Source organism: Balaenoptera musculus, chromosome 8 (genome assembly GCF_009873245.2).
Source record: "Balaenoptera musculus isolate JJ_BM4_2016_0621 chromosome 8, mBalMus1.pri.v3, whole genome shotgun sequence".
Classification (NCBI taxonomy): Eukaryota; Metazoa; Chordata; class Mammalia; order Artiodactyla; family Balaenopteridae; genus Balaenoptera; species Balaenoptera musculus.
The window spans coordinates 3,073,705-3,091,290 of record NC_045792.1 but is presented as its reverse complement, the minus strand read 5'-3'; the positions used below and the strand labels follow the sequence as shown (position 1 = coordinate 3,091,290).

Genomic DNA, 17,586 nt, shown 5'->3' with positions numbered 1-17,586 from the left:
TCGCAGAATTGAAGCTGATAAATGGAATTAGACTCAAATCCAGGTCTTCTGATTTTAAATGTTAAATTCTTTCTGTTATATTACTATGCCGTATGGCTTCTTTTTGAGATGATGATGATAGCTCGTAGAAACCCAGGCGAGATGACTTGTGCCTATAATTCCAGTTAGAAAACACAGACCATGTTCCGCTTGTAGGAACGTGGATATAAATCTCTGTGTCCTTAATCTCTGTGCTGCTAAGGGTTCGACTTTCATTGTAATATCAGCTTAGGCAAATTATCAATAAATCAGGGAATCGGCTTTAAGTAGAATTCTCAAAATAGACCCTACGGAATTCCAGCATTATTGGTACCCTGGCCAAATCACATGTGTTCACATCAAAAGTGACCGTATAACACGGGAGCCACATTCAAGATGGCTTTCCAGGGAGACCCTTTGGAAATGTGGGGACTGTCTTCCTCCTCCAGCTTGGCTTTCTCCCTCCGGAAGGGACACTGCAAGTCAGAGCTGGGCCCCTTGCTCCACCCCAGCTGTGGGAGGGCAGGCAGTGCCCGGAGGCGGGCTCACCGCCACCCAGCCTCGGCCAGGCGGCCACAGCGGGCAGAGGCAGAGTGGAGCAGTGGCATCTGTCAAGTCCTGAACGTTATTTCAGGGCTGCTCTTTAGGCTGAAGCCCCCGTGGTCCTTTCCATAACGGCTGCGAGGAATAAAACCCGCTGCCCACCCCCTACCCCCCAGCACACACCTCCTCCTCCTCCTCACGGGCCTCCGTCTGCAGCCGTGGACCAGGCCCCCCACGTGTGTGTGGTTGTCACCGCCCTCCCAGGCAGGGGGGCTGTGCTCAGGTTCAGCTGGCCTCGGACCGCGGGGCAGCCGGGCCCACTGTGACCTTCTGGGGCTTGCTGTCTGGGCTTGCCGTCTGGTTCAGCGAGGGGCCAGGTGTGCACGGGCCAGTTCACAGAGAATCAGTCCCCATTTGCCCTTGCTCACCGCGGAGAAGCTTCAGCTCCCGGATGATGAACGGTTCTCAAAATGCCATCCTGGCTGCCTCTCCTCAGAAGTTAAAGACCTCATCCGCTTCCCCTTCCGTATTCCTTATTTCTTATTCCTCTTCCTCCTTCCTAATCTGCAAACAGAAAAATCACTTCTGCGGTAAATTTCTCTTAACTTCACGGAGTGTGGATGGTGAGAAAATACCATTCTGCCTACAACAGGAGGCCCCTTCCCTGACGTTAATTTTGTCCTAGGACCATTCACCCTCCTCTGACCCTTGAACTGGGAAGTAAATGGTGCATACCGTGCATCTGGCTAATCCAAGAGGCAAATCTCGTCCTGCAGACACCTGATGAGAAGTACTTGAGCCTCCGAGCTCGGCGGAAGGAGCCCTGATTGTTGAGTGAAGAGCTGCGATTTCCAAGGGTGCCCTCCAATGAGAGCTCCCCCCGGTCAGGGCCTCCAGAGTCACAGAATCCCTGCATGGCCCGGGCCACCCCATACGGAAGGACCCGGACACCCATTGTTTGGGGCAGTTGCAGCAGAACAGATTCCCAGCCCTGAGGCCCGAAAGACTGAGATTAAAATGGAAAAAGGAAAGGAAAAATGCAGACTGCTTTGATGTGATCCATCCATTAGGTAAGGGATGGGTCTGGTTGAGCAAACCCCTGGGTGGACCCGCTTTCTCCTCTGTAACTATACCAATGATCTTTTGAATGTCCAACAGGCCTATGTGGGTGCCCCTGCGTCCAACCCACATCAGAGGAGAGGAAAAGATGTCTTCTCCATTGTGTGCTTCTGTGAAACATGTAGGCCGCTGGGGAATTTTACTCCATGGTAAATTCCAGCATTGAAAGAGATACAGGTCTCCAGATAGCTTAGCACTGAGCAGTACTCAGAGTCCAAATTAGACTTTGGGTTTGACAGTCCCTAAGGAGAGAGTTCACCTTGGTGAACGCAGGAGGTGCGATTCTGGAAGGAAGCTCCCCAGGGGTTTGGTTCACAAGCACCGAGAGCTCCTCCCTAGGACACGTAGCAGACCACTTCAGTCTCCATTTGACTAAAACGGTAAAACAAATGAAAACTAGCTGATGGTTACGACGTATGGTGATGGTGGGCATGAGTTATAGCTAGTATCCCCATTCAGACGTGGAGCTGAGATGACTCAGCCAAGGTCCCACGGCCCCAGGGATCTGAACCGGCTGGATGCAGCCCAGCCTGTGAGCGCGGTCACCAAGCCGTGCTGACCGTGACAGGTGTCTGTTGAGTGTGCCCGTGTGTGTCAGGCACGGTTACATTATCTGTGCGTAGAGGGTAACTAAGATGGATCAGAATTTGTGCCAGGGTTCATTTTTTTAAATCTTTTAAAAATTTTATGGCAACATAGCAGGGCAAGATCAGGGCTCTCAAACAGCTTTCAAGAGCCCCAAAGTTAGGTGGTGTATTTCCATCCTCCATTTTTGATTTATGGTATCGCTTGACTGTGCATTCTTTCCTCTGCTTCAGATCTGGTCTCTACCTCACTTTCAAGGTATAGCATGACTCTCACCATCTCCACAGGGCTTTTTAAAACTATCGTAGAAAATGCCCATCTATCACTTCTTTGCATTCAGGTAAAATTACTAATTATCTGCACCAACCATTTGCAACTCAGTTATTACTAAAAGTAATACGTGTGTTTTCTATATGCTCTCTATGGATGTATGTGTTGTTTCATATAATTTTTAATAACATAGGCTATTAGCAATAGCAAAGGGATGGATAAAGAAGATGTATATATACAATGGAATATTACTCAGCCATAAAAAGGAATGAAATTGGGTCATATGTAGAGATGTGGATGGACCTAGAGACTGTCATACAGAGTGAGTAAGTCAGAAAGAGAAAAACAAATATCGTATATTAATGCATATATGTGGAATCTGAAATATTGGTATAGACGATCTTATTTACAAAGCAGAAATAGAGACAGAGACATAGAGAACAAACGTATGGATACCAAGGGGGAAAGGGTGTGTGTGGGATGAATTGGGAGATTAGGATTGACATATATACACTATTGATACTATGTATAAAATAGATAACTAATGAGAACCTACTGTATAGCACAGGGAGCTATACTCAATGTTCTGTAATGACCTAAATGGGAGGGAAATCCAAAAAAGAGTGGATCTATGTATACGTATAGCTGATTCACTTTGCTGTACGGCAGAAATTAACACAACATTGTAAAGCAACTATACTCCAATAAAAATTAAAAAACAAAACAAAACAAAAACAATAGCAAAGGGGTTATACGTAAGACTGTCTGATATCTATTTGAGTCCCTTATGGTAGTTAGCATAGGATAGTATTTTAGAGGTTGGTCTGAGAGACAAATGCTCAGGTTCACATCACATCCTGGCTCCATTGCTGACCGGCTGTGGACAAGTTTTCCTTGAGCCTCAATGTCCTCATCTGCAAAATGGGGATGATAAGTGTACCACTTCATAGGTTGTGAGAACTTAAAGAGAAAAATGCATGCAAAACACTGGCTCTCATGCCTGGCACATAGCAAATGCTCAATACATGTCAACTAGAATGATTAGTTTATTACTGTGGGCACGCCTATGGATGCTTAAAAGAAATTGGTGAATGTACTGATTTGTTGCAGGTCCGGGTGAGGACACTTGTAAATGTTGGTCTCTGTCTCTTCAGGTAGGGACGAAAGGCTTACCGGTGACCCGCTGTCTTCCTCATCACTCTGGAGAGCAGTGAAGTGGCAGTAGAGGAATCCACCCTGCCTTCTGTGCTGGGCGGTTGTTACCGTGGCCAAAGCCACTCCGGAGCATCTAACTGCACGTGTCACTCTGCGGAGCTGCACAAGGAGACCGGTCTAGAGATAAGATGCTTGTCCCTTGGGAGATCAGAACATCAAGGGCATTTTGGTGGACGCGTGAATTAGAACGCAGTGGCAGAAAAAAAAAAAGTTAACATGGAAAGGCTTTAAAATGACAAGAGACTTGAGACACAGCCCTTTAACTGTACAGACGAGAGGCCACGGTTCACAGAAATAAAATGACCTGCTCCCAGTCCCTCGGTTTGTGTGGAGCTGCAGCTAGGATCCAGGTCTCCAGACCCCACCGCCCCTTCCACTCAGAGCCATGGGGCTGCACACCTGCGGGGGGCGCCTCTCTCCTTCACGCACAGCACAAGGTGAGCAGCGCCGCTGAGGCTTGTGCAAAATGGCAGCGCTGCTTCCTGTTCGCCTGTGCACCCGGTGAGTACTTCTGTTCTACGCAGTTCAAGGATATGTACATTAAAATTATTATGGGGGTTACAAGAAGTATCATAATTACTGTGGAAATCTGGAAGAAATACTTCAAAAATGTGTGTGTTGAGGCATCATGATGGTATGCATGTGTCAGAATCAGCTAAGGAAGGTGCCGTGAACGGGCTAAGTTTTCCAGAATTTTTGTGTGCATCACATAACTTGCTTCCCGTAAGAGAAAACCACAAATTAGATCATCAGTTTTCAGGACCTTAGAGTTAGCAGATCTCTCAAAAAGTCATCACATCCATTAGATTATTTCTGTCAGAGTTATATTCTTACCCATCATCAAGGAGATGCATGTCTGCAACTCTCTGAGGACATTTTGCAACCACACACAAAGTCTATACTCAGAAAGTCCTTCGGTGTGTCTAACCTAAGTCTGTCTTGCTGCAGTTTAAATAAACCACAAGCACTTACATTATTTATCTTAGTGAAAGTGGATTGACTGAGGCATGTAGAATAAACTCACCCCTTGTTCCCTTTTGGAGAATCTTCTCCATATTCGGACTGCAGCTCTCCTCAAATCTCAGAAGCCCCATCTCTTTTCATGGTATCATACACACATGGATGACTTCAGGAAATAAACTTAGTGAATGAAATATAGGAGTAATACAGATATTCTGAAACAGGAGTGACAGGAGAAGAAAATAGAAAGTTATTTATTATTTTCAAAGCAACAAATAGGAGGTTGATTGGAAAAGGTGAAAGATGAGAGAGAGAGAGGAAAAAAAAATTGTCATTGAATGATATTTTCATCGGAGAGGAAAATAAGTACCAACAAATGAAATCTGACTCATCTTTGCAAGTTTCACCAAGCATGAAAATGTCCCTTTAAAATTTCCCGTAAGTGGTTGCTGGCTGTGGGATTTTTCCAGTGTAAACGGAATCTGAGTTCAGGAGGCCAGGGAATGCCAGAAGGAAAGGGATTTTTTGATGCTTGGGGTTCTGAGATTGTCAGTTTAAAAAATGAAAGTAATATAGAAGGGGCAAAGTGGCATTTATCATGCCATCTCTCCAGGCTCCTGTCTCTTTAATCAGCTAGCCTGATTTGCCCAGTAAATGATTCCTGAGTGTGTGTGTGTGTGTGTGTGTGTGTGTGTGTGTGTGTGTGTGTGTGTGTGTGCGCGCGCCCGCGTGCGCGTGTGTTGTAGCTCTGTCAATCCTTGGATTAGAACCAATGATTGCAGCTTGTAGGAGGGCTGTCCAGGGCCAGATTGTACGAGGTGTCTCAGTGCCAGAGTATGAGGAGAGATAATTACTGAGAAGTCACACTCTCTCCCATCCTTGGCTTTCTTGTGGTGTCCTTCAGCAAAACAGTGGATTTAAATCTCCTTCCACCAGCTCGAGAGCAACGCAATCTGTCAGGAAAGGAAGAAAGAAAGAAAAAACCCGAACCTGACAAAAAAGAAGAAAAAGAAGAAAAAAAAAAAAATCATGAAAACCATCCAGGCAAAAATGCACAATTCTATCTCTTGGGCAATCTTCACAGCGCTGGCTGCTCTGTTTCTCTTTCAAGGTAAGAGCTTGCTATTGATTTGCCTACAGTCGGCCCAGGAATTGTACAGTGTGCTGCTGATGATTCGCAGACTCTCTGAGTCGGCTCTGCCGTGCGGTTGGTTTGCAGGTGGGGGAGAGAGCGTCCGACCAGCACGGCTGGGAGTTCATCCTCCCTCCCAGGCTGTGAGGGTACTGATTTGATGCTAGCTGCTGCCGGAACGGTGGGGGGGTGTGTGGGGCGGGGGGGGGGGGGGTGTACGTGCAGAAGTAAGATGTGTCTGGGGCTCCCGTTCGGTACGTGGCTGTGTGCTGGTCCCCTGGACCTCCGTACATTCTTGCACACACACGATAGATGGAGACACATGGAATCACGGATTCGGAGGGCGACGGGGCTGCTAACGCATTGCTTATGGTACTGGGAAGAAATTACGAGAGGAAACTTTAAATATCTATCGGCCAGTAAACTTGCAAAGCTTCTGCAAGGAGCAAACAGAAAATGCAGGCTAGGCATAATCAGGTACCTGTGCATCGTGGTCAGAGAGCCAGCTAGAAGGGCTGGATCAGTCTGCAGCAGTGGTGGGCAGCCGGGGCAGTTTCCCATGTGTTTTGGGGTGTGTTTGTGGAGGGGGGCAGCGGGACGTGGTGACAAGCGGGTAAGAGGCTGTAGGAGCCAGCAGGGCTCTGAAATTCTGGAAAGCTCTCCTAAGTTGAAGGGAGAGAGGCATGAAGAGTCGAATGCTAATGTTCGGTTTCTTCCTCTTCTGGGAAGCGGAGCCGAGGGGCTGCAGTTGGGGCCGGGCTTGCTGGGGCTGAGTGCGCGCTGTGACGTGGCCCTGCGGTGCTGGGGTGGCTTGGGATCCGCTTCAACCTTGAGTCCACTCGCTGCACCGGGTGGCCCCGCGCTGTGTCCCGGCTTTCATGTCCCAGCAGCAGCATTACCTGCCCACCTGCTTGCTCCCATCCCCCCTGTCCTTTGAGGGTCTGGCTTGCCTCTTTCTTTTTTGAAGATCCCTGCACTCCCAGGGCAGACGGGCAGAGAAACTTTCCCCGGGTGGTCCAGCACCATCTCCCAGAGGACCCCTTGTGGAAGCTCAGCCCTGGCAGCTGAGTCCCCAGAGGAAAGTTCACTCCCAGGGGGTGGAGAAGGCTGAGGAGTCCCAGCCACCTGATTCCCTTCCCCACTGCAGCACGGGGCTTTCGTGGTCCGGACTGGTCCCCACCTCGGGTCCCGCCGACCTCCCTCTGAGGGTGGGCTTTGGGGACTGTCCCCTTGCCATAGTTGCAGGGGTGACCACACAAGGTGGGCAGAGGGACCAGGCTGGGAAGAATCAAATGCGTGTGTACCTTCGGCTGAGGCTCGAGGGGGAGGAAAGGGGCCCCGGAGGGATCTGAGTTGGACGCAAGCAAGTCCATTGTGCGGGATCTCCTTGCCTCGCCTGCTGCACCCAGCCTCGGGGGCGCCGGCCTCGGGGTGTCTCTCCTCCCTCACGGGGTGGTGGGTGTGAGAGTGAAGGAGGCCACGTGGCGGCAGCCCTGATTGACTCCTCTTACGTAACAAGGAGCTGTGGCAGCATGTGTGTGTGTGTGCGCGCGCGCGCGTGTGTGCAAACCCCAGCTTGTACTGGGTGAACAGGGGCTCACCAGTGAGGTCAGAGCCCCAACTCTGGCAGGGGGGAAACTGAGTCCAGAGCCAGGGAGCCTCAGGGGAACAGCTTCTATCATGTTAACCACAGAAGCGGAAACTAACTAGGCAAGGGGTGGAGTGAGGGGTCAGAGGAAGGGACAGGGAAGGTCCCAAGACCTCCATAATTTCCATCTGTCCTGAGGTCTGTGTCTCTTCCATGTGTAACTTCAAACCGGAGACAATGGCCAAAATTCCACCATCCACAGCCCCACTGGCTGCATGCCAGGAGCCCCAGGGCCATGCTGAATTTACATATAAATTAGCATACGTGATTTTTTTTTTTTCATCAGAAATAAATGCAGGGAAGCATAATATTTGCTCATACTTTGAATCATTCCTGAATAGATGGGAAGGAAGTGGTGATGCAAAATTCTCCAGGGGGAATTCTGATTTTGCATTCTTGTTGCCGTCTTGGGGTGGGGATGGAGGTGACTTGGTTACCCCAGCTCTCCTCACATTCTACCAAATCCTGCTTTTCCTAAGACGAATAATGGCCTTATTTGTGCTACCCACCTTGAGCCAGTTCTGAATAGCCTTCAAAGTGTCACAAAAGAACCGGGCTGCCCAATTTTAAGGCAAAGGGACCCCCAAGACCCCTGAGCCACAGGCCAGTTGGGCCAGCCAACATGATGTGTGTCTTCTCTTCAAGGGGGTGGGAGCTGGAGTCGGCCAGCTACCTCTTATCAAACTCACAGAATTACTGAGGCAGCCACGTCTTGCCTGCAATAATCCACCCCTATTGCCTTGACCCAGTGGGACTAGTTAGAATGCAGTACACATTCTAAGGCAATTTTTTCTTCTCCTCTTGTTTTTGTTTTAAGCTGGCTCTTCCTAAAGCCGTTACTTCCTGGGTTTCTTGCCTTCTTGAAAAGGTGTCCGGGGCTAGGGGCGGGTGATGGACGCCTCCCTGACCTGCTCCTCACCTCTACCCCACCAGCAACGATGATCCAGCTTAGATGGGGAGGGAGTCAGCACTGATTAGTGATGGGCGGGAGGGAGGGGGTGATTAGCGCCCTGGGGCTCTGGCCCTAAGAAGATCTGAGGTTGATTAACAAGAGCTCCTCCTAGTTCCTGGGAACCAGAGTGAGGACCGGGATTAGGCCGCTGTCCTTTGCAGCACGCCGCCCACCTTCTGCCACTGAGAGGCTCTGACAGGAATGGCTGGTGGTGCTGCAGCTGTCTCTCCTCCTGGGAACCTGACCATTTCTCCTTCGAAGGATTAATGCTCCTTTCAGCACCTTCCGAGGAGCTTGGCTAGATTCCTGTCTTACCTTTCTCATTTTCTCTCACCTTCTCACATCCCGCCTCAACGCACCTGCCCACTTACACACAGGCAGGGCAGCGGGGAAGGGGGAGGAGATGGGGCTAGGTTCACCCTCTCGTTCTCTGGGCACCAGCAACATGGACACCGTTCAGCTGGGCGGATTGGCCAAGTTCCTGCCACTCACAGTAAACACGTGGGTGCCAGCCGCAGCCTGAGCTGAGCAGAGCTTCTGAGATGTGAGGGGGGCAGATGAGACCATGACAATGTTTACTGGCAAAGTGAAAAATAGGTTTGGGATGATGGGATCCTGGGCCTGATGTAAGCATTGTGGGCACTTGGAGGCATGGCCAAAAAGACGTTCAGGGGAGACTGCAGAGGGGCTTCACAGTGTGGACCCTGGCTGCCAGGCTTGGCGCTGCCAACTGGGGGCGAGCCATGGGTGAGCCGCGGATGGCACAACAAATGCTGCTCACCTCCACCCTTCACACACGGTGACGGTCCTCGGGGCATTTGATCGAGGTGGCCGGAGGGTCCCAGCCGGGGCCATTCTTGGGTCGCAGCTTTAGTTGCCAGGCACACAGCCTTGTCCTGGTGCTGCTTCTTCCCTTTGTCAGTTTTAAAGCCAAATATGAGCCCTGGAACCCCTTCTCACCCTGTGACATCTGCCCCTGACTTCCGTGGTTTCCCAGTGGCCTCTCCTATGGTGCTGAGATGAAGGGTGCTGAGCTGTGTCCCTGAAGGGCCTCTCCTGGTCCCCTGCTTGTGTGCTCTGCCAGGCACTGTGTCCCAGCAGCTCCCCGGGGCTCGGCCCCTGCACCCATGCAGTCTGGCAGCCCTGAGGAGCAGTGACCCAGGCTGGGGCCAGCTATGTGTCATGGATGGGCCACACAAGTGTTGGCTTTAGCCAGTTTATCCCTTGGGATGAGGTGAGCTCTCTCAACATCCTAAGCAGTGGTGACATTTCTGAGTCAATGTGGGACATGTGATTCTGGGACGTCCAGGAACATGCTGGAAGGATTTGCAATGCTCTTGCCATCTGCTCCTGGTGGAAACACGTTGGAGAGGACGATTGTGTCTAGGATTTGTCTCTGTTCCAGAATTTTTAGGCTTGGAGCTCATGACCTGCTCTTGCCCATCAACTAGAATGATAAAGATGCAAAAAACTCCCACTTTGCTTTATATGTAACCTCAGCAGAGGTCCTACAGACCCTTCAAATACCCTAATGAGCGTGCCTGCCAGATTTCCAGCCAGTTCTGGTGGCCTGAGCACGGCTGGGTGGGGAGCAGGTACATCCAAACTCAAAGTCCCCCATGTTTTCTGTAGGTGGAAATACTTCCCTCTGTGCGCCCGTCTCCCCACCTGCCTCAGCATGGGAAGCAACTCCCCTGGGTGTTGTAAGGACTCATTAAGGCTTGTAACGCGGCAAACATGTGGTGCTAAGTGGAGCTCCATGCTGAGCCTGCTGGTATTTACGCAGCTCCTTCTCTTTCTGCTCTACTGGCTTGTTACATGTTTACTTTATGTCTGTAGTCATTTGAAATTCAATAAAACTAATTAAACATAAAAAATGAAAACACGCAAAGATAAGGTAATCGACGGTGTACAAGTCGGATGGGGTTGGGTACCACATCTTCCCAGGTGTCTCCTCCCACCTGGTGGCAGAGGCTTCCTGCCCTTAGAGGATGTGCTGGTGAAGACAGTAAGGGATTTAGAAGAAATGTGCGGCGGGGACCATACCTCCCATCGCTTTGTAGGGGGAGACTGTTCAGGGAGGGGAAGGGGGTGGGACCAATGGCAGTGGGAGGGGCCCTGGGGAGGAGGAGGGTGGAGCCAAGAGTTCTAGAGGGAAAAAAACAGCTCTAAGCTGTACTGGCAAAGGGTAGGAAGAAGAGGACTCTATCCTCTGCCTTGACTGATTTCGTCCAGTAACCTCTAGAATTTGTATTTTATTTTATGTATTTATGTATCTGTTTCTGCAACCTTCTGGACTGAGCCCGCTCTTGCTGTGGCAGCTTAAACTTACAGGAGCTTCCGCGAAGAGATGTGTGTTCCTCCGCCATCCCTCTCCTTCTCGCTCTCCCTGCTTCTCCCTCTCTTCCTCTCCCCTTCCCTCCCTCCCTCTTTCTGCCCTCTCTCCTCTTCTCTGCCCTCCCTATTCTCTTTCTCTCTCTCCCCTTTTCTTTCTCCCTTTCATTTTCCCTTCTCCTCCGTGGGAAACATAATTGATCAGCTGACAGATCTGGGTCAAGCTGGCAGGGGCTGCTCCGCCTTGCACAGGCTTGCCCAGGAGAGGAGGGGGGGTCTGTCCTCCCAGGTCACAAGGAGCCCAGATGACGCAGTGCAGTGATGGTGTGGGGACCAAAGAACCAGTGGCGAGTTCATGCCCCATAAGTGTGGCTGGGACCCTACTGACGGCAGCGTCCTCAGCTGTTGCATGTCCTGGACACTCCAGTGTTCCACGTCCCTTTTCCCTTTGCCTCTTTCCTGCTTCTGTTTAGCTTCTACACCCTGCTTGCTCCCGTGCCCTCGTTCTTCTTTCTGCTTGCCTCCCTACCTTTTCTCCTCTTTCCAAAACCAGGACAGGAGATCTCAGAATCTCCCCCACTTAAGTCATATTAGAGAAATGGCCTTTGGTTTACTTGCAAGAAGAAAAACAGAAACTCTGCCAGAAGAGCTCTGTAAGTCATTTGCAAACCGCAGAACAAACCAACAACGATTCACATTTTCATTGCTGAGAAAAAAGTATTTCAAGAGAGACTGTCAAGCTGAGAAAGCAAATATTGGAAAACACGTTCTTCAGCTCTGTTACTAAGGACATCTTAGGTTACTAAATTTGATTTCTTTCTTTTTTTTTTTTTTTTTTTTGGCTTCTCGAAGAGTATTGTCCTTTACAGTAATAGAAGAATGTTCAAAAGATGGACGGGTTTTGGCTTCAATTGCTCATTCAAATTCACGCTCCAGAGGTGCCTCCTTTGCTTCTCCTCGGTGGTGGTGTCACCAAGCTCTAATCCAACACAGACTAGATCTAGTTGTTTATTTGTCCGTTGGTTCAATCACCTGGCAAGTGTTTATTGAGTTCCTATTATGTTCCCTGCATTGTCGTAGGTGCTGGGAATATATCAGTGATCAAAGCAACTAAAGACAGAGTATGGGGACTTCCCTGGTGGTCCAGTGGTTAAGACTTCACCTTCCAATACAGGGGGTGCGAGTTTGATCCTTGGTTGGGGAGCTAAGATTCTACATGCCTTGTGGCCAAAAAACCAAAACATAAAACAGAAGCAATATGGTAACAAATTCAATAAAAGACTTTAATAATGGTCCACATCAAAAAAATTCTTAAAAAAAAAAAAAAAAAAAGAGTACAGTCTCCCAGATTTGATTTGATTTGCCGTTCTTTATAATCACATTGGGAAGAAGCAACAGGACCAGAAGCGAGGGGGGGCGTGTTGCGCGTCGTGGCCTCCTGTACAGTTGCTTGTGCAAATTATGATGGGCGGGAGGAATGCAGCAGCCCTGGATGCTTGTTTTTAGGTGGGGAGCACTGGGGGAGGACGCTCCACCTGGCTCTGGGTCCATCCTGTAGCAGCTGCTGCCTCTGCTACGCCACCTTGACTCCTGCCGCAAGGGGCTCAGGGCTGTGTGACGCTCCCTCAGTTAGCACAAGGATGGCGAAACCTGGAGTGAGGTGGTTGGCTTTGTGACTACTGGCTCTTGTCATTCGAGTTATTGGTTGATTCTTGGCACCGTTGCCATCCTATCCAGCGGCCTGTCCACCACGTTTGTGCCCTGCCTTCTGCATAGAACTAGACGGTCAAAGCGGGCAACGGGGGCCACTTACACAGGGCAGGGCAGGGTTTGCTGAGGCAGCTGGTCGGGGTGAGGCAAATGCAGTTCAGGGGACTCTGAGGGATTCAAATTTCAAGGTAGACTTAAGATGACCTCCCTTCTGAGAACCTTTTTTTTTTTTTTTTGCTACCCACTCATCACACCCTAATTTAGGGGTCCTGGAATAATAGACACGCGTCGTCATTTATTTGTTCTCCTCTGATGCTCCAACTGTGGTTGGGACACAAGTCTTCTTTCAGTTGTCAACTTGTGTGTTCAGCCTTACGTACCCAAAGGGAATCGAGCTTTTCTTCCGCTCACATTGTGTGCTGTGGCTGCCCCTGGATGCTTTAGGAGCACCGCTTACCCCACTGCTTCTGTCTGCATTCCCATAGTGGTGGTGATGCTTCTTAGCTTTTCCCCTGTAGGAGAACAGGTAAGTGCCTTTCTCACGGACCCATGATTCTTCCAAGTCAAGCAACCTGGAGCAATTCTACCTCTTCTGACCCTGTCTCAGATGTTAGAAGGTCCTCAGTGGGTAGGTGCAACGTGTCTTTATTTGCAATATTCCCATTTTCTAAGCCAGTGGTCTTCAAATTTGTTCTACCATAGAATCACCTGAGGAGCTTTATAAAAGTGTCAATGTCTGGACCCTATCCCAGAACAATTACATCACAATCTCTTTGTGAGCTGTTTGGATATTTTTCAGAGCTCTCTAAGGGGTTCCAATCTGTGGCCAGGTTTGCAAACCATACCTCTCAAGTCATCTGAAAATGTTCTCCGACCTGGAATAAGACACATCCACTCCATGAGCCTCAGTTGCTTCATCTCTAAAATAAAGCAGTTGGACTAAAAGATTTTCAAGGTTCATTTCAAGTCCCACATTTTGCAATTCCGCAAATCGTCTTTTTGAGTCTACTCCTTGAAAGGTAGTGGTGCTAGAAGAAAATATTCAGAAGCAGTCTCTGTTTGTAGGAAGCTAAGAATATGAACACAGTCACAGACGGACGACCAAAGTCGGAACGTGTGAGTGGTGTGTGTGCACACAAACACTACACACTGTATCATACATACTGTATCACATATCCGTACATGCATGCGCTTCTTCATCAAGAAGGCATCCTTCAGGTGGGAAGAAAGGATGAACTTAGTCACGGCATTTCAGGTAGGGGGACTCAGGAACGATAACGATCAACCCTATAGGAGAAATTCAGGAGCCTTGGAATATGTGAATATGGGTCAAGAATGAATGTGTTAGAGGCAGATTTAGAGCAAGCTAAGTGATGGTGAGCCTTGGCAGAAACTCCATTCATAAGTGTGAAGCTTTGCATTTCTCCCTCCTGGCCTCCACTCCCGCTCGCTCCCCAGGAACTGGCTACGAAGCCTGCTGCTTCCACCGCTCTCCTTCTCACAGGCAACAAAGGCTCCGTGCTCAGAACCCCAGTGGCAATTTGGCAGCTACTGTGTTAGGCAGAGTGATGCTGGCCCTCCCCTCCAAGCCAGGTCAGATCCTGCAGTGCAGGCAGGAGTGAAAGCTTGCCTGTTTTGATGGAGTCAGCAGGTGTAGGAGGCGCCGGGGGAGCAGAGCTATCATGCAAATTTGTACCAAGTGCAGTCACTGGGTAACTCACAAAGTGTTCACGCTGCTGTGTCAGGCAAGCCAGAGTCACAGCCAGCCGAACCCAGAGGAACGTTCAGGATGGTTTAGTTCAATCCCTCTCTTGGAGCTCTAACACCCCAAAAGTGCAGCTGCAGTGGTCCCCTAACTTCTGTCTCCAGTATGGGGGGAACTTGCATCTCTCCGGAGAGCTATTACATCTGACCGTTCAGGAAGACAGGGAGACAAAGGAGAAGGAGAATCTGTCTTCTTATCGATTCCAGCCATTTGCTCGAGGTCTGGAGAGAACACACAACATAGCGGCTGGATGGCCTGGGTCCAAACCTTGGCTCTGCCACTTCCTAGTCTGAAACCTTTGGCGATTTAATCAACTTCTGTGGGTGATTCAGTTTCCTCTTGTATAAAACAGAGCTACTTCTGAGTCTTACCTTTAAGGTTGGTATGAGGATTAAATAAGTTACTGCAGATAAAGTGCTTGGCACATAGTAAGCTCTCAGTAAATATCACCTAATAGTATTATGATTGCTGCTAATACTACTACCCACAAGGCTGATTTTTCTTCCACATGACTTTTCTTCAAATATTTGAAAACAGGATTCCCTCCCCTTCTCCCTTAGTTAAATATTCCAAGCTTTTCTCCTATATTTCTCTGTATAATCATTCACAGATAGGGTGCTGATGGCCCTTTTCTAAAGTTATTCTGGCTACTTTATGTTCTTTTTAAGGTAAATCTCCTCCCAGTGTGCTCTGAGTAGCCCAGAATATTACAGGATGTGGCCTCTCCTGATTCCAGATCAGGATAAAATGAAGTCTCAGCTCTTTGGAAAGGCATGACCCAGGGGCGCAGGCCTCTCGCCTCACCCTACCCCCGGCCCGTGGATTCCTAGGGCTTTTCTGAGGTTTCCGCCGCCTAGTACGCCTGCAACTGCTCCCCCTGCTGAGGGCTGCCCCGCCCACCTGGAAAACGCTTGTTGTGACTCACGACAAAACTCCAGGCTCAGCGTCCCTTTGAAGCCCCTCCTTCTCTCTGTTCTGCCTCCACTGCTCTGGCACTTCCTTCCGGCCTTCGTGTCCGCTGACTTCTGTGTGGCTACCTGCTGACACGTCTGTCTCCCCTCACTGGCCCGTGAACTCCTGGAGGCCCGGGACCGCCTTGTATATCTGCCCACTCAGCACAGTACCTGACACACGGGCGACCAGCGTTTATGGATAAGACGAAAGGGGAGAGAGAGAGAGAGAGAAAGACGCCCTTAGGTTTATGAGGAGCCACAGAACCCTATAGACTCAGGGTGAGCTGTAATTAACCCTTCCTTCTCCTATGCCCGTGTTGTACTGTGCACACGGCAGCCTGGCCTCGAAACTTACCCTTTCTGAAGTCTTTTTATTAGATTCAACTCATATCTTCCTCCGACAAGATCTTTTTTGGACCCTGAATATGTAATCCCACACATCAGTAATCCCTCCTGGTTATAACCAGATGTAAACCAGATGTGATAGGCGCCCAGGGAGCGGGAGATGAGCTCACTCTTTCTGGCTAAACTCACCCAAGAGCAGGAAGTGGGACCTGCGGTGGTCAGCGGGTCTGAAGTGTGGAGCAAGGGACTGCTCTCTGAACCACTTTGGCATCAGAGGGGGCACCAGGGGCCAGGGAAGGGTGCACCTGAGAAAAGAGGATAGTGATTGCGGGGGTTTGTTTATCTGGAGAAGGCAAAGTGGACGAGTGCTTCTTACCTGCTTCTTCAAACCTGCTCTGCCTCTTTCTTCACCATCCATCGCCCCCCGGGGCATTTGACTGTCCTCTAAACAGCCAGAGGACACCTGGCCCAAACATGAAAAGACTGACAACCTTTTTTCTCAATGCAATTGGTGATGCACAGACATCTGCAGGTAGATAAACCATTTTGCCCGGTCTGAAAGCAAACAAGAATGATTATTCTATATTTCTTCTTCCTTTTCCCGTAAAACTTCTGAATAGGAGGATCCGAATGTCTTATCACCACTTTTTCATTACCTTCTTGCACTGCTGAATCCTTGTCCAAGGCTAGAATAGTTTAATCATCAAACCCAGAAGTGTTTTTGGACTTCTAGAGTTGCGGGAGGTACCTTGGAATTAGCCCGATCTCCCACCCAAGACAACCATCCCACCTGAATGATGTTCGCTAATTCCTGCTCACCAACTCCAGGATTTCCAGTGAGCACACGCTCACTGCCAGAGTCATGGTCCCAGTTCCGGCTGTCTATCCAAATCGCCTGTGGAGATTGTCATAAGCAGAGGCCCAGGTTCAACTCACAAAAATTCTCATTAAATGGATCAGAATGGGGCAAGGTCACCTCTGCTTTGAAACACCTATGACTCTACAGTGCAGATACAGTGGAGATCAACTGATACTAGCCTCCCTTTGCATAGTGGGTAAACTCTGTGAGAAAATACTGTTCAGTATAAATTCTATCCTTCCTCTTTATAAACAGGGCTCTAAACTTGTTCAGGGCAGCAATGTGCCTGTTTATAATACGTACCTCTGAGATTTCCTTAGAGCTGAGGATGGTCATACCATGCAGGTCAGGCCAATGGAAAGTGAGCAGAAGTTTCCCGGGTGGGAGTCTGTGGGTTATACTCAGGAAGGCTGTGCTTTGTGAACACTACCACCCCCCTCCTCCAGCCTTTTCTTGACTGAGAGCCTGGCATACTACGCAGGGGTCCAGGAACCAACTTGCAAACAGGAGGACAAAATGGCATCAGAATGGCAAACACATCCAGAATGGCAAAACAGGAAGCTCTTAGGTTGAACTAAATGGACTTGCTGTTTTAGTAAATCAAAAATAGCTGAGTATGAACAATTTCACATGGCTCAATCTAACAGAAGGACCCCAAGTTCAAGAAAACATAGCAGTGATGCCAGCTCTGGAATACCTATGTCCACACTTATTATTTATGGAAAAAAAATCCCCATATAATTAGGTTTCAATTACTTGCAGTTGAATACAATCCTGGAGAATCTACGTGGAGCAAAAATTTGCCTCTTCCTAACTTATGCCAGTTAGAGCCACTCAAAATACAAGCAATATTGTGTGATGCAGTTTCTTTCTAAGAGAAAACTATTATGGACCCAAGTTATCTTATCTTGACACTCTTAGTTCCTTCTCGTCTTTATCACGGGCATCACTCCTAGACCACTAATCACCCTGATCGCTATCTTCTAAAGTTGCTCCAGTTTGATAATGATCCACTAAAAGGCATTACCAGAGAGATTGTTCCTGACATAGTCTGATCGGCAGGGTGTGGAGTGGGCTATTACCTACCACAGTTTGGACTTTATATCTAGGACCACTTTATTATTATATTCATTTCTTTTCCTTTTCAGATATTCCACGCGATTGCTCATTGGTGTTGC

The 17,586-nt window shown here is 49.0% G+C and overlaps 1 protein-coding gene across 2 annotated transcripts in view; it reads left to right on the top strand.

Annotated features, from left to right (window-relative positions):
- Positions 1 to 5,477: 5,477 nt before the first annotated feature.
- The window catches only part of NTM (neurotrimin), a 929,539-nt gene continuing 917,430 nt past the window's right edge, over positions 5,478 to 17,586 (top strand). The window contains exon 1 of one of the 2 annotated variants that reach the window (XM_036861681.1): positions 5,478 to 5,821. In XM_036861681.1, coding sequence (XP_036717576.1) covers positions 5,740 to 5,821 — 82 coding nt within the window. In that variant the 5' untranslated portion in view covers positions 5,478 to 5,739. The remainder of the gene's footprint in view (positions 5,822 to 17,586) is intronic. The other variant, XM_036861677.1, reaches the window with a different exon arrangement.